General features: G+C 34.8%; 1 protein-coding gene and 1 long non-coding RNA gene across 12 annotated transcripts in view; one reads left to right on the top strand and one right to left on the bottom strand.

Annotated features, from left to right (window-relative positions):
- Nucleotides 1-20,082, bottom strand: part of nfixb (nuclear factor I/Xb) — a 230,767-nt gene extending 210,685 nt beyond the window's left edge. For 9 of the 11 annotated variants that reach the window (XM_048180866.1, XM_048180876.1, XM_048180830.1 and 6 more), the window contains exon 1: nucleotides 15,303-15,413. In XM_048180866.1, the coding sequence (XP_048036823.1) occupies nucleotides 15,303-15,380 (78 nt within the window). In that variant the 5' untranslated portion in view covers nucleotides 15,381-15,413. Of the gene's footprint in view, nucleotides 1-15,302; nucleotides 15,414-19,945 lie in introns of those variants that run through there. The other 2 variants (XM_048180783.1, XM_048180792.1) reach the window with 1 other exon arrangement.
- LOC125262285 lies at nucleotides 45-7,654 on the top strand. Its single transcript, XR_007183540.1, has 2 exons — nucleotides 45-3,423; nucleotides 6,257-7,654. It is a non-coding gene; the product is annotated as an uncharacterized LOC125262285 (long non-coding RNA).
- Nucleotides 20,083-21,950: the final 1,868 nt, after the last annotated feature.

Here is a 21,950-nt window from a genome sequence, read left to right as displayed (position 1 = left end):
GTGAATTATTAATAACCGGGAGCGCTTCACAGTCTGTCGTGTTCACAGAGGAACCAGAACGGCAGCTGGGGGTTTAAGGGAATTAAATACGGGCTTGGAGAGAAGCAGGAACGGCAGGGGATTATACCGTTCACCGGAGAGAGAAAGAAAGAGAGAGAGAGAGAGAGAGTGAGACAGAGATGTGTATGATTGAAGTGTGCGGAGTTTTTGTTTGCAACCATAATGTAAAACATCTCGAGCAATGCGCGAATTAAGGTGATATTTATCAGTGTGTTGATATAAATCTGGATATTTTTGAAGTTATCAAGTTTACAGTAAACTCTGAAAGTGTTTAGCAGAAGTGAACAGGTGTAGTGCAGTTTCGTCATCGATCAATTCCTATTTAAAATTATGGTGCAGCGAATCAAATAAACGATTCGACCTCACGTGATTTAAAAACATTAAATGGGTGTAAAATCACAAGTGACGGTTTTAGACGAAGGTCAAGCTAAATTCATTTTGTATGAGGTAAATTACATTTTAAATTCTGACTTGAACTTCAAATAACGAGAGAAAAAAGATATTGTTCAATGGTCATTTCTTGTCAGGGTCTCTTTTTTAATTAATTCAACATATGCCAGATGTCAGATGAAGGAAAACTCGTAAAGGTCATCTTATTTGAGGGTTAATCACGGCTGGTTTAATTAATTCAACATACCTGGGCTAAAACAGAAGAAAGACCTCCAAACGACCTGAAAGAGACACGCGTTGACCTTCAGTGAAGCCCTGATGCGCGCGCGGTGATGCACCTGCCAACTACATTATCAAGAAAATTACTCTTTCTTTTGTCAAAATAGTAACTGCTAAATAAAATAATAAAAACACAAGCACAATTGAATTACAAATCCCTGAGAGGATGCCAAAATTCATTTATAAAATATATATCGTTTAGCACTCATTGTTTTCCTTTTATAGACAAGAGTTTTTGTAAGTTGTAATTTTCAAATCATGGAACAAATGTAAATGTGTTTTTAACTGGTTTGCTTCGTTTGTATCTCAAAATAGGCCAGTGATCTATGAATATGATCTATGAAAAATACAAAAACAAAACAAAAAGGAATTAATAACCCGAAATCGTCCTCAATAATTCACACTGAGAAGAGAATAAATAAGAAATCAGGGGTAAAAGAAAAAAAAAGGCTCTTGTTCCTTGAGCACATTGTTTGAAATCGAATATATAAGCATTAGAGAAAAACAATATCTAACAAACACAGCATTAAACAGCATTAAATCATGTTATTCTGCATATTTTATTTAATCATTTTCGACAGATTTAAGTATTTAAAATTGGGTTTTCTTTCTTTCTAAACGCTCTCACCGGTTTTTTTTTTTTTTTTTTTTAATTGAAAACATTTTTCATTGAACACAAGATGCAAAGAGTGCTACTGGGGTATAAAGTCCGTATCTCGGTGCTTTTTGTATATATATATATATATAAAAAAAATATATATATTAGACTGTTTTTAAAATGCTAAATCCATGAATAAATAAGACTTTTTCTATTTTTTTCCAAACTCTCGAGTGCCTTGGCCTCATATGTTTTTTACAATGCTAACATTTTTTCATTAAGCCAATATAAAATTAATTCATACTTAAATAATTATTCGTAACTAATATTCGTTGGGGCATTAAAAATGAAACCACCGTCATAAACACAAACTAGCGTCAGAGCTTTCTGAACCTTAGCTTTAAAACATAATTTGAATGAATTGATCACATTATTTGCAGTTCACAGTATTCTTTAATATAATAATAATAAATTAATTAATAATATCAATATCAATTCATAAAAAAAATCTAAGTGTAATTTATTAATTGTTAATTGCAAATATTGTTCATATATTATTGAGTTTAAATCAACATTAATAAGTGTAATATCATATTAAACAGTCTGAAATCACTTCGTGTATTATGAGCAATTATTGCTCTTTTAATTTAATATATGCTCCATTTAATAAATAAGACATCACAATGCTAAAACATTTTGTAAGTACAAACATCAGCTCGGTGATTTATACAGTCTGTCTGACACCACATCTCAAAAAAACAAAACAACAAATGTGTACTAATTCAGTGTAAACGAAATTATACCACAAAATGTTAATTCGTTTTAATTATACAGTTTTCATTAATTAACGAAGATCGTTTGGTCCATGTGACATATACTGAAGAAAAAAAAAAAAGTAGTGTAAGTACTGGATTGTGTAGAATTAAAATATCATATTTCAACAGGGAAAATCTTACAATTTGCCATTACATTTCGTCATTATTACGGACATCATTTTTTTTTTAAAGAAAAAAAGAATCCAATTTTAGACCGACATCAACTGAAACTTCCTCGCATCAGAATATAAGAATGGAAAAATGGTCTCGAATTTCTCTCTTTAAAAAAACTGAACACTAATGCACGTGATTACAAATAATAATTATCATCAATTTCCCCTAACATTTTTGAACGATAGGATCGCAAGTAAATGTTGGCCGGAAGGAAGAACACACGATGTGCGCAGGTGCGTTTCACGCGGACTTCAGAAGAGACAAAAATCCTCTATAGACAAGTATATAAACTGATATTATAAATTACACTTATACTTTATATTTGTATCTAACAGGTAGACTAAACATTGAGTCCTTGATTTTACCACCAAACCTTCAATCAAAGAGAAAGAGAGGAAAGAAAGAAAGAAAGAAAAGGCGTTACAACAGCCAGTGCTTCACTAAATAGTGTATAATAAAACAATAAAGTACACACATTTACATTCAAATGTAAAAAGTATTATTGAAATGAATACATGATTTAGATCTATATGCACCTAAAAAAGCAAATTCTTTTTTCCTTGCGTTTGTAGTAATGAATTTTAGTAGGCTAATTGATTCAATGCTTTTCAAATTTTAGATTATTATTATAAAAGACAATTTAAGAGGAAAACCAGCCACAGTGTGGTGTACACTTCCCCAAAATGATTTGAATTCCGTTCAGAAATCATTTATAATATAAGTATAATCTCCTAAAACTAGGACAAGTGTTCTAGCAAATTGCATGCTATTTAACCCTGGCTTATTTTATGTGCACATTTAAGACGTATCCTAACCAAAGAGTCATAAAGTTTCTCATACAGACTCTCAAACCTTTTTTCCTTAAGTAGATAACTCTGCTTCATTCACTCTTCCTTACACTTCAAACAGGAGGGTCATTTATTTTGCACAGTCCAGATTGAATTTATACTGCCTGTCCCTTGGCTTGGCTTTAATTTCTGACTGCCTGTCTTTAATTTAGCAGGGCTACTCAGAGCTGAAAAGACAGCCATGAAGCTCACATTCAGCTAAGCAACGGCCGGGGCCAGGAATGCTGACCTTGGCGGGTGAACCGGGCCAAAGACTGAGGTAGTGCACGGCTATAATCACAGATCAGGCAAACTTCCCTGAACCTAAAGCAAAAGAAACATTTGAGCCATGAATATGTCTGGATTAACCATTACACCTCCTCTCTTCTTACGGTACATGCCCAAAAATGTACTGTACTTACATTACACTGCTCATGTTACAGTGCATAATGAACACCATGTACTTAATATGGCGTGAATCACTATTATTATTTTTCACTTGATAGACAATAAATGGGTGTGGGGGTGGGAATCCCACAGACTTTCACTGATCCGAGCCATTATTAGAGATTAGAATATCAGAGAATTGGTGGTGAATCACTCAAAGCACCCAAGCTACCTTCTAGCAATGCCTTTTTTCTTTAGAAAATGTAAAAATCAATTCATCATCACTATAGTGATAAATCATACTTGTACATGTAAAACGGAAAATGTAATATTAGTTTGGACGTTGTAAAAATATAAAAATAAAAATATGGGATTCGACACAATACATTTACACTTACAAGGGCAAATTCTCAAGAGCAAAACGTTTTTTCTTGTTTTAACAATTCATTTTTAAGGGGTTATTCAGAGAAACCCTTGTTATTAGCGACACCTGTGGCTGTTAAGTGAACTGCAGCCAGCAACTTATTGCTCGTGCTCGTGCTCGTGATTCAAGGCCACGATATAGGCTACTCACGGCGAAGTTGTTTTCGTTGTTTATAAGTAGAAATAAGCTGGAAATACCCTTGCAGTGATATACCGTTAACATACATCCAGACATCGTCCACTCTGCTGAGAGCGACGGTTAAATTAATATGTAAATATGTGCTGAATAACAAAATAAGAAAGCAACAGTTAAGAAAGTATCTGATCATAGCGATGTGGATATTTTTGTACCAGCTCTCACCGGCATCATGTCAAATGAGGTAATTAAAATTGCATTGTTATGATAGTTTGATTATATTTGAGACTATAAACCAAGATCTGGAACTATTGTTTGATTTGAGTTCATCCCTTTTCTTTGCATGACACATTGACATTACAGTACACAGAATAGAATTCTGTGTTCTGTGAATTCTGAATTCAGAACATAATTTTTCGGCATTGTATATTCGTTTCATGTGTAATTTAACGGAAGAGTCTCTCGGGAGCGCGCGTAACCGTCACATCCTTTTGATTTTCCCGGCAAAAACGTCCCGAGTCCCTCACATAAAAATCAGTTTACAGGCTTTTAGAGAAAGGGGAATGCCTCGTTTTTTTTTAATTTTTGTTACAAACTGTTCACACATTGGCAATAAAAAAGTGATTAGGGCCTAATACATGAAAATTCTCACATCCTTTTTTTACATTTCCAGGCTTATTTATAGTTGGTTAAACTCTTTAAGTGGAAACTACAACACTTAAGCGACACCTGTGGCTGTTAAGTGAACTGCAGCCAGCAACTTGTTGCTCGTGCTCGTGCTCGTGATTCAAGGCCACGATATAGGCTACTCACGGCGAAGTTGTTTTCGTTGTTTATAAGTAGAAATAAGCTGGAAATACCCTTGCAGTGATATACCGTTAACATACATCCAGACATCGTCCACTCTGCTGAGAGCGACGGTTAAATTAATATGTAAATATGTGCTGAATAACAAAATAAACACACGACAAAAATGACCGCGGTAAGAAAGCAACAGTTAAGAAAGTATCTGATCATAGCGATGTGGATATTTTTGTACCAGCTCTCACCGGCATCATGTCAAATGAGGTAATTAAAATTGCATTGTTATGATAGTTTGATTATATTTGAGACTATAAACCAAGATCTGGAACTATTGTTTGATTTGAGTTCATCCCTTTTCTTTGCATGACACATTGACATTACAGTACACAGAATAGAATTCTGTGTTCTGTGAATTCTGAATTCAGAACATAATTTTTCGGCATTGTATATTCGTTTCATGTGTAATTTAACGGAAGAGTCTCTCGGGAGCGCGCGTAACCGTCACATCCTTTTGATTTTCCCGGCAAAAACGTCCCGAGTCCCTCACATAAAAATCAGTTTACAGGCTTTTAGAGAAAGGGGAATGCCTCGTTTTTTTTTAATTTTTGTTACAAACTGTTCACACATTGGCAATAAAAAAGTGATTAGGGCCTAATACATGAAAATTCTCACATCCTTTTTTTACATTTCCAGGCTTATTTATAGTTGGTTAAACTCTTTAAGTGGAAACTACAACAAATATAAATTGTGTTTTCCCATTTACTCCAGTGGCAAAAGGAAACAAAAAATCCCTGATATAGCATTTCTTTCCAAAAGAGGGGAAAAAAAATATCGAGAGATTGATTACAGTGAGAGAAAGATGTCAAATTTAATGTCACTCTCTCTGGTATTGTATTAAAAAATAAACTCATTGACTAGTTTTCTGAAACTGTATAGCCTAGTGTTATAAATCTACATTAAATTCTTTAAAAATGAAAATATTAAAAACTTAGCTAGATTTACAATGTTAATAATGGTGGAAACGTGTCATCTTAGTCTGTGAAAAGGATCATAATTAATTTAGTTTTGAAATCTATAAAAATAATTTTATATAGGACATTTTAAGAGAGAAAACCGAAGAAGACCGACATACACTTCACCAAAACAAGCAATGAGAGTAATAAAATAAAATATGACAGAAAAGCAAATGTACTTGCACCCCATAGACTGACTGCAGTAGAGAAAAATGTCCGAAATGTTTTACCTTCAAAGCAAACTGTGCTAACCTTTGTGGGCTCCGGAAAGAAATTCCTTGGGAACTGTACCTAATTTAAATGTTCAAAGTGCCTCTCATCTTAAAGGTGTATGTTTCTGTCCCCTGAAGACCACACGGTTAATCTGGCAAAGGCTTGAGAAGACTTTGAAAGCGTTTTGAAAAGTGGAATGAAGCAGAGGCTGATAAGATGTGGTAAGATCTGACTACTGAAGGTAAAGCTTTACAATATTTTGGATTTTACTGTAATGATAAAGATTTTGCAAGTTTATCATGGTCTAAAGCAAACTATGTAATACTTTTTTGTTGTGCCATATAATCTACCATATCAACATGTGTGGCTAATGCATCATAGAAGAGGGATATAAAACCACAATGGTGTAATAAGATTTAAGTCCCTTGGCCTGACCTGACCAAGTCGGGTAGATCACGTATGCTCAGCGATGAGATAAACTACGGAAAGCTGCACAGTGATTGGTCACCTGTGGTGAGGCTCCATCGGGATTGGAGCAGAATGCAGCTCTCACACCTTATCAGGTTGGTGCACAGCATTGCTGCAGGAGAGCGAGTCTCAGGAGGAAACGCCTGCAAGGGCTGCGCTTATCTTACACCAGCAAGAGGCCTTCATGCCTCTGATTAAGAGAGAGAGACCAACTCATGTGTACCTTCAGGAGACTATGTTTTGGGGGGACAATATAATGTATGTCTAAAAAATATTATATGTTTTTACTCAGTCAAAACCCAGTTTTGATTAGCAGGAGATTATTAGCATTTACAAAAGTAAAATATATTTAAACTTTATATATATATATATATATATATAACACTGTTAAAAAATTGCCAGGAATTAAAGAGTATTATTTTACAATAAATTACTGTCATTTTCTTACGAATTACTGTTAATCAACAGCAAAATGATGCTGACTTCACAGTAATTTACTGCTCTACTGTTAATTCACATTTTAAAGTTGTCTTGCATGAAACTGCAAGAAATTATATTGTTTACCACTGTAATTGGTTTGTGGTCACCATAACGATGATCAGTGTTCCATTTGATTGGGATCTTTGACCCTGTATTTGCATTAAAATTTCTGTTCTAGCCAAGTCAGAAGGGTGACAGATGAAAACATGTGTTAAAACAATGACAAACTAGAATATAAAATAAGATAATTGGCTGATTTTAAGTTAATCAAACTATACTATTATTAACGTTATTTCAGCATGAAGATTAACCAATATCTTACTTCAAATTCATAACTGTTTGTAGATGGATATTTCACAATAGTAAAGCAGCTGCTGAGATTTATCTTTGAAAGGTGTGACATTGTTGTGCAACACAAGATTATTTTTTCTTCCATTACCTAATGATGCACAGACATCTATACTCGACATACAAAACACAACAATGGTGATGTTCAACAAATAATAATAATAAAAAAAGATCAATTCTGAACATTATGAAATACACAACACAAACTGCTAAAAGTGAATCAGAAATAAAGTTCAGCAGCACAGATAAAAGCATAAATCTATTCATGCCACACTGCAGTCTGGGTTCATACATACAATATGATATTGGTTGTTTACAGTAATTTTTTGAGAGTGCATTTAGATACAAGAAAAGTCCTACTGTGGAATTACTGTGAAATTCATGCAATTATTAACCTGAAATATACTGTAATTTCGCACTAAAATTTTTAACAGTGAACACTACCATTTAAAAGTTTGAGGTCAGTAAGATTTTTTAAAAGAAAATAATACTTTTATTCAGCAAGTATCCATTAAACTGATCAAAAGTCACAGTCAAGACGTGTTATAAAATATTTCGAATTCCAAAATTCTATTCTTTTGAACTTTCTCAATCTTTTTAAATTACATTTTAAAATATATTGAAAAAAAACTGTTGTTTTAAATTGTAATAATATTTCACAATATTAGCATTTCTGTATTTTTTTGCAGCCTTGGTAAGAATATGAAAAAACTTTTGATATATGCTTCTGGTCCCTCATTTGCTTTATAATCTGCAGGCAAAAAAAAAATAACAATGTCTTTAGTTTAATACTTTGGGTTAGGGGTTTAAAAAAATCCAGAAACCTTATGCTTGCCTTAGCAAAACTCCACAAGAATATAAACTTTGCATGTCTGACTTCTTACAGAATGTACCCGAGCTTAGAGAAAGAAATGATTAGAACTAATCGAAAACAACAAGAAATGCAGTGCATTGGCCTGAATATGCATATTAGTGCAGCAGGGTCAAAAAAAAGTCAAGATCAAATCCATCAGATGGCTTGGCTGGGATGTCCAGTTTGTGTGTCTCTCTCTGTGTGTGTGTGTAGAAGTGCTGCATCTGGTGTGGATCCAGGCTGGTCCAGGGGGATGCAGAGCATTAAAGCCAGTGGATGCTGGGGGAGAGGGGTTGTCCTCCCCTGGAGAGACTGAAAGAGGAGGCCTGCTATAATCTGCTTCCCTGGCTCTTCATGAAAGAGAGCAGAGGACACGCACACCAGAGACTGACCCCCTCCTCCAGCTCCAGCCTCTCTCATCTGTTATCACCATATACCTCTACCGTTCTGCTCCTTCCCTCCATTCTTCCTCAATCCTCATCTGTCTTCCCTTCCCGGCTTAGTTCTTCAGTGCTAAAACCTTTTTAATCTCTCTGTCTCCATCCTCCAAGACTTCAGTTTGGTTGGTACACATACTAACTTTATATAAATGTACTTTGTGAAATGTATTGGTGCGTCCAAGAACCCGCTTTGATTGCTCACAGGTTGCACTTTCATATTTCAGAACACTATTTGAGATCTCAGTTATGTTACATCCAAGTATCAACTTTGTTTCTGCAAAATAAACATTAAAATAGATTTATATATAAATTAGAGTATAGAGCTATAAAAGATCATATTCTCTTTGATGAAAAGTGCTCACGTTCATATTGAGAAATCTATGCCAATCTGAGCACATTATTGAGAAATGTTCTGAGATTTCTACTGAGATTTTTACTGAAATCACTGGGTGTTTTAATCAAGAGAAACATAAGGGAACTTTTTGAAGTTTGCTCTCCATTTAGTGTCATCACTGATGGGAGAAACAATTGAGATCTGATTTGGGGTTTTTATTTTCTGTTAGTAGAAACCAAGATGTCAGTATGAAGAACCATTATCAAAAACATGTTTAATCTCCAGAGAACCATAAAGACAATTCGAATGTGCTCCAATGACTCATTGAACATTTCAACTGATTATCAGTTCATTTTCTTTGCTTACTTGTGAATGTAAACACTAAAACTTTGAAATGGTTGGCCAATTTTTGTCAGATCTCATTAGGAATGTTTGATTTTCTGAGGGTAGAAAACAATATGTCAATATAAAGAACCTACAAATCCATCGAAAACATGTTTAATCTCTATAAAGACAATTTAGTCTCATCATTGTTTAGGAAAAACTATCAAGGTGTAAAGGAGTTCTCATTAGGGATTTTTGTTTTCTGTGTAGAAGCCAATATGAACCTATGAATGCATCATCAAAAATGTTTAATCTACAAAGAACACTCTGAGTTAAAAACAATCCAAGTTGGGTTGAAAATGGACATACCCAGCGATTGGGTTGTTTTAACCCAGCAAATGGGTTAAATGTTTGCCCAACCTGCTAGGTAGTTTAATTTATCCCAACTACTATTTAGAAATTACTGTATGGCTGGCTTAAAATGAACCCATAATATGTTTGTAATTAAATTTTATTAATGTTTAATGGATAATAACTCAACAATAAACAGTTATTAAAATGATTATTAATAAATGTTCACCTTTTGATTATTATTGTTGCCTCTAGTAATTATGTGTCTGATTTTTAATTTCCAACCTATTTTGGGTTCATTTTAAGCCAGCCATATAGTAATTTCTAAACAATAGTTGGGTGAAATAACAAACATTTAACCCAACCGCTGAGTTAAAACAACCCAATCGCTGGGTATGTCCATTTTCAACCCAACTTGGGTTGTTTTTAACCCAGTATTAAGAGTGAACCATAAAGACAATTCCAGTGTGCTACAAATAACCATTTGAAAAAACGTATTTTTAAACGTAAACATCTAAACTAATTATCAGTTGATTTTGTTCGCTCACTTTTGAATGTGAACTCCAAAATTTTCAAATGAGGGGGCAATATTTGTCAGATCTCATTGGGAATGTTTGATTTTCTGTGGGTAGAAACCAATATGTCAATATGAAGAACCTATAAATGCATAATCAAAAACATGTTTAATCTCAATTTAGTCTCATCACTGTTTAGGAAAAAACAATCGAGATAAGGACAAGTCTAGCATGCTAGAAATATCCATTTGAACTGAACATCATTTTGTTTGTTTGTGAACTCCAAAACATCCAAATGATGTGCTAATATTCTAAAATCCATGCCCATCCTTATTAATGAAATTTGTTTTTTCGATACATCTCAGGCAATGTGATAACGACGATACTTTCTGGGATCGTTTCTCTGGGATCGTCTTCCCTTCTCTCTGGCTTTTCTGTCGGCTGTCTTTCACAACTCTCAGCGTCGAGCCTCATTTTGTGGAATCAGGCCACAGAGTCTGGCCTAGTCTCACGGTTCCTCTCTTCCACCATCTCATCGAGGGGAGGGGCTTCCTTGGCAGTGCCAGGCTCTGTTTGGTAGAATGGGTCCAAATTGCATGAATATTCATGAGTCCCCCCTCCCTCCCCCTTTCCTAACAGCGCATCAACACTTGGTAGCAGCACATGGCGGGACAGCTGTTGCAGGCCAAAGCGGGCATCTGTGCACAGAGAGACAGAGATATGGACCAGGCGAGAGGAAGAGGTGTGGACATCTGTAGCCAGGGATTGACAAACACTTGGATGGATGAGGAAGAGAGGCGAAACGAGAAGGAAAAAGAGAGGAAGTTGGACTAGGACAAGGGAGCAGGATTAATTGAACAGATGACAGGGATGTGCTAGCGTGCGAGAGAAAGAGATCGCTGAAGGATTGGAGAAAGATGAAGCGGTGCTATATGTAAATGACGGTTCCTGCATCAAAAACTAGAATTTTAGCTTTTATACATGAAAACATAATGCACTTGCCCATGCAAAAGTCAGTTGCTTGGGTGTTCTTGCTGGTTGCTTGGTCAAAAGAGTCCCCCAACATGATCTTCTGGGGCCGTATTCACAAAACATCTTAAGCAGCTCCTAAATCTGTGAAACGCTAGGAGTAGTCAAGAGGACTCCTAAATCACTAAGACCAAATCACAAACAATCCTAATGGCCGTTGCTGCCAATCCGCCTCAGCAATCCACCCAAAGACACTGTACACCATTGAGACAATAGCGATAGTGCCTTGGGTAATGGACCTTTTCTTCGTAAATGCAATAAATATTTTGATTTATAGATTTGAATCTACAATAAAATGCCAAAAATAAATCTTTAATAAACAACTAGATAATGTCCAATTACCTGTGGCGGTTGTTTTCACGAGTTCACACTTACAAATGATCGAATAGAGTAAAATATATATATATATAAGTGTATTTAGCGTGCTGTTCAAGGGCATCAAGGGCTCCGAGCTTGGCATTTATTTAGCCCAAATCCAGAGTTCTCCCCCGTATCCCCAGCCGAGAGTGAGGAACGGGGTTGTGGCGGGATGCAGAAAACTGTCGAGTTAAACAAGGTGAGTCGGCTCTCGTCTGTGTATACATACCTCCTCTAGAGCTGATTAGATAGACCGTTTGAACGTACTCCTCCCAAACTTTGTTTATAAAACATAATTTGTCGCTTGAATTCTGCAGTCTCTTCAGACGCAGACATGTAAGAGGCTGACAATTAGCTAAACATATACTAGATTAATTAGTGATACTTAGCGTACATTTTAAAACCTTTATTTGAATATGGCAATTTTTATTTTAAAACCTTTATGTGAATATGGCAACATGTTACCTCATTCTGAATATTTCTATGATTAAATCGCTGACAGAGACTCCTCCTCCCCCATCAGCCAATCACTGTGGGCATAGTTAGTAAGTGTGTTGACATCATCCATAGTAATGAGGTCAACCCCGTCCTTACTCCTAGCTTAAGACTTCTCTCTATTCCTTAGTAAAAGTTGGTCTCAGCAGCTTTGTGAATAGATTTTAAGAGAAAACTCTTAACTAAGAACTTTTACTGCCATTTAGGAGAACTCTTAATGGTAAGATAAAATGTTTTTCAATCTAAATCTATGGGATTTTTTCACCTGTTTTATTGTCTGGACACTTAAGAACATAATAGCAAACTTCTCCATTTGATTTAAGGAATATTCCCCGCAATAAGTTTAATAGGGTTATTGTTTGTTCAGATCACTAACCCTTTGTATTGTCTTAGTAAACTCCTCCAATAAAAATTCTTCAATGGTTCACACCTTTTTTAGGGGCCATTCACAAAGAACGCATTTTTGCATTGAAAAACGCAAAATGCAAGCAGTGAAATGGACACAAGGTCTCGAGATGCGTTTTTAAAGTTGAACTTATTTTAACTTGAGTGCCCCATTTTTGGAATGCTGTATCATGTGCAAAACGCATGCAAAAGACACAGGCGCAACGGTCAAAGACATCTGTTTAGCACATAAATACATAGAAAAACAATTGAAAAGTAGTGCATTAAAATCCCTTTAAGACAAGTCATACCATTCAGCGGCCACCTTTGAAATGCCTCTCGGGCATGCTCATATCTCTTTAAATGGGGAAACAACAATTCTCCAAAGCTGTTTGCCAAGCTTTCGATTAAATTTCATATTTGAAATCACCAATGAAATCTGACAACAACTGTCTCATAAATTTTGTTTCTAAAGAAAATGCCTTTTTTTTAGGCTGGATCAAGCTAATGCACACATGCAGTCCTAAGTGAGTGCGTGTCTCTATAGAAAGCGCAAGTCTGACTGTTTCTATAGGAACCAGAGCTTCTAACGGCCGCTGCAGTGACGTGATGACTTAACCAATCGGCAGTTGGATCTTACTTAGAAGGCGGGACTTGTTCCGCCATATTGTGCGTTGCACTTTCTCCCATTCATAGTAATATGAGTGCACTGTCTTTCTATATATAAAGTCTTTGATTGTAATTCAAAAGCTTAAAGACCCCCTGTGGTGAAAATCAAGTTTTTAAATGTTGTTTATATGTCTATGTTCTGTTTTTAATATGCTTTAAGACAAACCATGTGCAAATTCATATGTCAACACCATTGCTGAGGATTTTCTCCTTAAAACTGCAGTGAAAAAAAAAAAAAAAGAGTCTCCAACCTGTGGTTTGAAATCTCTGGTGTGTGTGATGTCACAAACTACCTTGTAACCAATCACGTCAACGTGCCGGCAGGCTTTAGCATATCATTAACAGCGAACTAGCAGGGGAGTCTCGAGAGAAGCCACGTTATATCGGTATATTTTTCTGTTGATATAAAAAATGGGATAGATTTAGCAATATGGCGGGTATATGATGTATTTTACGATGTTATGATGAACTATAAGCCTTTCTCCACTGAGTTGTTCAAAGTGTTTGTAAGGATACTGATTGCTAGAAGGCAGCTGTCTGACTCTGAGATGAAGAACGGGAACATGGTTTGTAACATTAGCAACACATTATCAGCTGTTTAATAACATAGTCAAGCAATAGGCTAATCATATTAATTACGGTTATGTGTCCGATGTTGTAAAGAGTGATACCATTGTGCTGCATTTAGTGGATCTCCGAGCTGGCACGAGCAAGTGGAGGCAGGGCTAATTCATTGATCCATGTATACTAAATAAGGCAAGGGTGTAGAGATACATTCAATCTATTTTAAGACAAAGAATTTTTTTTCACAGGAAAAAATGTTTAAATATGAAATGTTGGTGATCAAAGATGAGTTTTCAGGGATAAAATTATTGACTACAGGGGGACTTTAAACAGCCCCTTGCGCTCCAAAAGACTCTTGATTTGACTATATGGTTCTTTGGAGTTTCAGTAAGTTTCATTACAAGCTTCTCAGATTAGTCTGTTGATTTCTGTGTTCTTTAAAGCACCAATTCATAGATGATTCTCATTAAAAGTAAAGAATGAACATTCTTTGTGGAACTTAAGCAGGTTCTTCTATGACATCAGGCTCTAAAAGCCTTTGTGGTTCTAATTGGAACCAAAACCAAAGTTGCTCAAACTCTAGAAACCTAAACCTGTAGCCCTCGACACACAGCCATTATCTTTATAATATACCCTTCTCCCGTGATTATGCCACCCCTCAACATTAAACTCCAACTTGCTCCGTGTTTGTCCTCATAGGACTTAAGCTCTCCACTGGTCTTATTCCACACACACACACACACACACACAAACAGGGCGCCTGGTTCTCGCTGCCCTACATAGCCAGTAGCACAGCAGGCAGTCTCTATGAAAGGCCCATGAGGTTTAAACTGTGTCAGATCCCTCGATAAGGCTCTGTATACAGAAGTCTCTGAAATCCCTCATCTGAGGACCCTCTGTGTTTAGGGGTTGTGCTTTACATCGCTTTCCATGATTAATTAGGCTTAATTGAAAAGGGGAAAGTAGCACAAAAATGTAAATATTCCCAGATCCAACAATAATGCAATGTTTTGATAAAAAAAAAAAAAGCTCCCTTTTTGAAGAAGGAAAACTAAATGATTAATTAGGATATTGTATTTAATAATCCCAATTTAATTATTATTATATTAAAATGTTGACTTCTAACTACAAATTACACTGGGGATATTTGTAGTTGTTGCCTTAACAGATTTTTTCTACCTTATTTGACCACTTAAAAAGTAATGTAGTTAACCTAAAGTAGTTTACGGTTAAATAACACTAATTATTAATTCATACTAAATAATTTACCTGGTTTTTACACTGTCGCTGGAATAGTCGAGTCCTCAGGAAGGCCATATAATGTTGTGAAAGGATTTATACGTTTTTGCTATATTATACAATGAACAGTATAGAAAGTGAAATGAAATCACTAAATCACAATAAATCAGAAAGTGCACAGCAATTCAACAGACAGCAAAGAGAACTTCATCCAAAGACAATACAAGCAGCTTAGATAGATAGCAGTCAGAGTTTCAGGAAGTGGGGAAAAAAGTGGGAAACATGATGTTAAGTGAGTGAAAGAGAGCAAAAAGAAAGAGAGGGTGGTCATACCATCAGCCACGACCTGGCAGAGAAGTCATAACACAGCTGCCACCTGAACCCTGGGTCAGCCTGCCTGTCCAGCGCCATTCCCGCGCCCTCCTGCCAGAAGAAATCCTCTTCCTGGGATGGCGGAAAAATTAATAAATAAAGAGAAAAACGCACAGCAAGCACCAATCAGAAGGAGCGTGCGTGCAGGATGTAGCCAGCATGCATGCCTGTGTTTGTGTGAGTATGTGTTAGCGAGAGGGAGAGAGGACTTTGACATAGAAAACGCCAGGAAGTGCAATCCGGGCAGCTGTAGCCATACGGAGCCAGCGCCAGCCGCCCGCCTGCCATCAGCAGACTTACTGACACACCGATCCGACGCAGCCAACCAACACTGGGCTCTGGGTGTCACCAGAGTGTTTATGTGTACATACAAACAAATATTTACTTCAAAGACAGCCTTTACAGGAGCGACGGGTGGTGAAACGCTTTAACGTGCTTGTCATTCTGCATGCTTCCTACGTTTACCTGCCTCGTTTTTCATGTGAATTGACTTGAGTGAAATTTAATGAAGTCAGTAAACATACTGTGTTTGTTAAATCTTGCTGTCTGACACAGGCTCTTACGAGTGATCACATGAGGCCTATTGTAGAGCGATGACCGGAAGCTGATGCATATTTTTGTTTGAAACAGTATCAGATTGTTTGGCTCGATATATTGCGACCCTACAATGATTTTCAGTATGTTTAATAGGTTAAGCTACACTGGAAACTTATATGAAGTACCCACAAATGTATGAAACTTATGTAATGCTGTAGCAAATAAATAAGAGTGATACTTCCTTACAAAAAAAAATTGCTCAGTGTCATATTTTTTTTTTTAATGCAGACAGCCTTGTCAATTATTAATATGTTTTGCATTTTGAAAAAAATAAATCAGTTTTCTTTATTTTTTTAAAAATAAAAATAAAAGTATTTAAAATTATTAGAATTTCAATTCTAATATATATTATATATATTTAAACTATATTATATATTTTATTTACTTTTAAAGTATTGTGTATATATATATATATATATATATATATATATATATATATATATATATATATATATATATATATATAATTATATTATACATTATATTTAATTTTGAAATATTTTATTTATGTGTATATATATATATATATATATATATATATAAAGTATTTCAAATTTTTATAAAAGTAGTACAATTTAAATTATTTTATATATTATATATGTATTTAAATTATATATTTTATTTAATTTTAAAGTATTGTATGTATATAATATTTAAATTATATCATACATTATATTTAATTTTTAAATATATATATATATATATATATATATATATATATATATATATATATATATATATATATAATTTTTAATATATATATATATATATATATATATATATATATATATATATATTTCACATTTTTATAATAGTACAATTTAAATTATTTTATATATTATATATATTTAAATTATATATTGCATTTAATTTTAAAGTATTGTATATATATATATATAATGTATTTAATTACATTACATATTATATTTAATTTTTAAATATTTATATATATGTTTGTATGTTATATATATATATATATATATATATATATATATATATATATATATATATATATATATATAGTTCAATTTAAATTATTTTATATATTATATATATTTAAATTATATTATATATTATATTTAATTTTAAAATGTATATATAAAATACATAAAATGATTAAGACAAAATTGCTGGAAAATTTTTCCCATTATTTAAAATCTATAAAATAATGAAGACAAAACAAATTTAAAATTATTTAAAACATATAAAAATAAAATAACATAATAAAGACAACATTTATTTAAAATGATTTCAGTTATTTAAATTTTTTATTACACTTGATAAATGCTATGAGAAAACTGTCCACCACTGTCTTCCAAAATAATGATAATAATAAATATTACATTTCAAATAAATGTCAAACAGTGATTACATTCCCACATTAATTTACCATGCTGAGAAAGCAGTAACTACATGGTCATTATTTTGGCGGGAACTATGGTTACCGTGGTAAATGTTCATGCTGCAGTCGCTAATGAAAAATGTAAAGAACAAGCGGGTGTCCTGAAGTTTTCTTTAGCTTAAAAGCAGCATGTCAATTCCTTCTTATTATTGTTTTTAATTAAGTAGCATTCCTCAGTTGAGAATAGTTCATTGGAATATTTTCGTGCTGATTATCTGATTATCCTCGTCCAGCCGCATCTAAACGGTGCAGTCATGCATGCATGTAATGTGTGAAAGTGAATAACAGAGCACATGCAGTCCTGGGAGCAGCAGCGCTCTTTACAGACACACAAAGCTGTGACGAGGACCCTGCGTGTCAGATGAGGCACAATTATAAGTCTGCTTGTGGTGTGATGGCGGCTAGTGCAGGACTTGGCACGACTCCCTAATTTAAGGGAATTAAAACAAGCTAAACAAGACTTCTTTGTGTGCGTGAGAGAGAGAGAGTGTGATGCAGGACTGGCACTAAGCTGGCATGGCCTCAGAGAGAGCGGGAAGCATCACGTCTAGATAACCAAGGGTAATATGGAAAAGTTTATACTGCAACAAGCTCATATATCATTCAAACAGTTGTGTGTTTGAATGCAGATACACAGAAATACTGCAGCTTGTTATGATCAAAAATCATACTTGTGCCCAACCAATCGGCACCATAAAAGTGTCATTCCGTCACCTTTTGACCTCTGAAAGTTAAAAAAACAGTGAGAGTGACGGATTGCCAGTGAGATTACACCTTATGAGGAGGAGTTCATTTTCATATTTTTAAACATTGAAATATTGATATTATAGGTCAAATGATCAAATATTTCAGTCATTTTAACATTTCATAAACCAAGTAATGAAAACGTAAACAACATCAGAATTCATCAAATCCACTGCTAAAACTACCAATGCTTGTGAATTTTCATGCATTAATCGCTATTTATTTTTGTCAGTGTGTGAACAGCTTGAAACGAAACTCAAATGGTTAGTTCACCAAAAAAATGAAAATTACCCTATAATTTACTCCCCCTCAAGCCATCCTAGGTGTATATGACTTTCTTCAATCTGATGAACAGAATCAGAGTTATATTATAAAATATCCTGGCTCTTCCAAGCTTTATAAAAAGGGCATCCATCCATCATAAACGTAATCCACACGGCTCCGGGGGTAATAAAGGCCTTCTGAAGCAAAGCGATGCGTTTGTGTAAAAAAAATATCCATATTTAAAACTTTATTTAAATTTACACCAAAAGAGTAACCCCTGACGTGATGTGGGAGTATTGTGAGCTTTGACACCTCTCGCTGTTCAAACAAATAGGGCTGTGCAACCAACTCAAGCTCCTCTTATATTGAAATTTTGTTTGCTCTATCCTCTGCGCTTCTGTGTTCATCAATACGTCATGCGTCGGGTTACTCTTTCGCTGTATATTGATGAGTACGGCGTAAGGCCCCGGTCCTCTTTTTTGAAAAATAAAATATGGTCACCCTAAATAATATGTTTTCTTTCTTTTCTTTTTTTTTTAGACTAATTGTAGATTATTTGCATTTACTTGGAGTGGAAACAATAACAACAGAGGATCTGTATCAGACGGCATACATCAACAAAATATACGTACTGTCAATTAGCTTTACAAACCTGAAAATTTTTACAAACCTGTAGTTTTAAAAGTCAATGTAAAATTGTATTTTCACAATCTGGGGTGCGTTTCCCGAACAACGATGTAACTCGCTGCTGAACTACCATAGTACAATGCATCCTTGAACAAATCAACTAGCTAGTCACGACTGTTTCCCGAAACCGAATTGTCGCAAACTTTTCGTTCAACCACGTTGGTGAATGACGTCACGCAGGTGGTGGAGTAATAACTTCTTTAAATGAATCCGTTTGAGATCGAATTAATGTTAAATTTCTGCTATAAATTATGGACATGGCATTAGAAGAATAATTCTCATTTTCCTCAGTTATTTTGCTTAATTTCCAGATTAAATCAAATACTTGTTCTTACGTACTAGAGCACATGCGCACTCTTCAAAAACGGTGCTTTAAATCTCTTGACAAACTAAAATATATAAATGACATTTGTATATATTCGAAATAAATAGCTCGAAAGCTGTCGTTCCAACCACACAAGTTTGCGAATGATCGTTTGAACTCTGGTTTTGGGAAACACCAAATCGTTGAACTAGGCTATGTATGTAACGACGGAACTTGCAATGTTAGTGGGAAACGCGACCCTTAAGTATTTCTGAGTGAAACAGGATATAAAAATGTGGAGTGGGGCATTTTGTCAATCAGAAATTGAATGGATCATGAAAAGTTGGAGGGGTTGTAAAAAAAAGAAAAAAGAAAAAGAAAAGGGGGGTGGTTGGCGCTGTTGACTGAAAACGTCAGTTGTTTACAGTGGAGTGAGTTTTTAATAACAGACTCCGAAGACAAACAATGCAATTGACCGTGGACAAAGACCCGCCCCCTTTAGCTACTGTTGCTACATCTGACATCATGTTCTCACGCAGTGAAAAATACATTGCAGAGCAAAGAAGCAGGTTACTTACAAGTTACGTAAATTTAAACAATAAATACCGTTTTGTGGATCTTTGATGTGTCTTGACAGATCGCTGTAGCGCATCAGTTCTAGTGGCTCATGAACCGATAATCTCTTCCCGTTTCTACTAGTTAATTTATAGCATCAAATAAACATGAATGAACATCAGAAGGAATGTTGTTTCAACCGATACACACCATTTTCCAAGTTCAAGTCTATCGACGCTACTAACTCTCCTGACTGCTTTGTCAGACAAAATGGCGGATTCGGCGTTATGATTGGTTCGATCGCCTGTCAATCAAACTCCCAGCGAAGGGTCAATTGGACACGGACTGATGAGACCAGGAACGTGCATTAAGTAAGTAAATATGACAAATTTTTAAATTTGATGGAAGTGCAGCCAAAGAAAATGTGAGTAATGTGGGACGAACCTCAATGGATTATTTGCACTCCAAATAGAATTTGTTTTTAATAAGAAGTGCTTCTATTAAAGTCACAGTATAATTCACACACTGTTTCTGGGCAATTTGTGCATAGAAACTGGAAACACTAAACTTCACGTTTCTCTCTGCTCTTTCGGAGCCTAATTTGTGAATCCACTGGTTTCACTTACTAAATCTCAAAGGTTTCTGGGCAACGTGGGTTAAAAAAAAAAAAAAAAAAGTTACCATGGCATTTTTTTGGCACACCAGCGCTTGTGCCGTGCCCAGGACAGGAGGGTTACCATGGCATCAGCAGGCACCTCATAAAGCAAATCATTGTTGGGGGGTTTGTGTGAGCGTGTTTTCTGCGTGGCTGTGCCACCCCAAATACCTAAATGTTATGCCAGCATCCTTTAAATACTAAAGGGCACGGGATAATGCCAGGCTGCTTCTTATCCTCGCTAGCTTACCATTCCTGTCTTTCCACTGGAAATCATTGCTCTATCTGTCCGTCCATCTGTCTATCTCTCTAGCACTCACCTCACACTTGTGGCACGGCCTGCCAGCTCATCTGCCACTTGATTCGTCTCCAGCTGCCTTCACCCAACAGCAAACCAATTTAATAAAAGTGCATGTTAATAGAAATCCAGCCAAAGTCTTGATCATCGATGCCTCGCAGCAAAGGAAACAATAGATTGAGGCTCTTCTTATGTGAACCTTTTCACTAAAAAAAAAGATCTGTAAAATGTGCATTCATACTTTTACCCTTTTAAAGACAACCAAAGAAGAATGTGTGATTTCAAGCCGAATGTGGATATTCCCAAAAGTGTGGAAGTTGTGCAGAAGGAGCTCAACACCTGTCCGAGCACCTGCTTCATTAAGAAACTGATTATACAGATCCCACAAAATGCTGACTTAATTGATGTATGAAATTATGAACAGACGCAATAATGTATAATCCCAAAGATTGCAGGAGCAAAACTGAACTTTAATGCAACATAATATTCATATAATTGTAGAAATTACAAGACTCTGAATATTTAAGTCTGCCCAGGGGAAAATGAATAAAATTAAATTAAAAAATGAAATAAAATGTAATTATATTAAAACAAAACAGCAAGGGCCATGTCCTAATTCCATACCCGCTATCTCCATAAATAAAATAATATAATAATAAAATAAATAAAACAGCCAGTGTTAGGTCCTATTCCAAACCTTCTTCCTCCATAAAAAAAAAATAAAAGTAAAAAAAATAAAAAAAAATAATGATAATTAAATAAAATGATAATAAATCAAATAAAATTAATAAAATAAAAAAAACAGCCAGGGTGATGTCCTAATCCAAACCATCTACCTCCATAAAAAATAATAAAAATAAAATAAAAATAATGAAAATGATAATTAAAATAAAATGAAAATAATAAAATAAATAAAAATAAAACAGCAGGGTCATGTCCCTATCCCAAACCCTCTACCTCCATAAAAATAAAATAAAATAAAATGATGAAATTTAAATAAAATAAATAATAAAATAAAATAAAAATAAAACAGCAAGGGTTATGTCCTAATCTAAACCCTCTTCCTCCTTAAAATAAATAAATAAATAAAAAATAATGATAAT

This window comes from Megalobrama amblycephala, linkage group LG1 (genome assembly GCF_018812025.1).
Source record: "Megalobrama amblycephala isolate DHTTF-2021 linkage group LG1, ASM1881202v1, whole genome shotgun sequence".
Classification (NCBI taxonomy): Eukaryota; Metazoa; Chordata; class Actinopteri; order Cypriniformes; family Xenocyprididae; genus Megalobrama; species Megalobrama amblycephala.
This window is presented reverse-complemented; position numbering and strand designations above follow the sequence as displayed.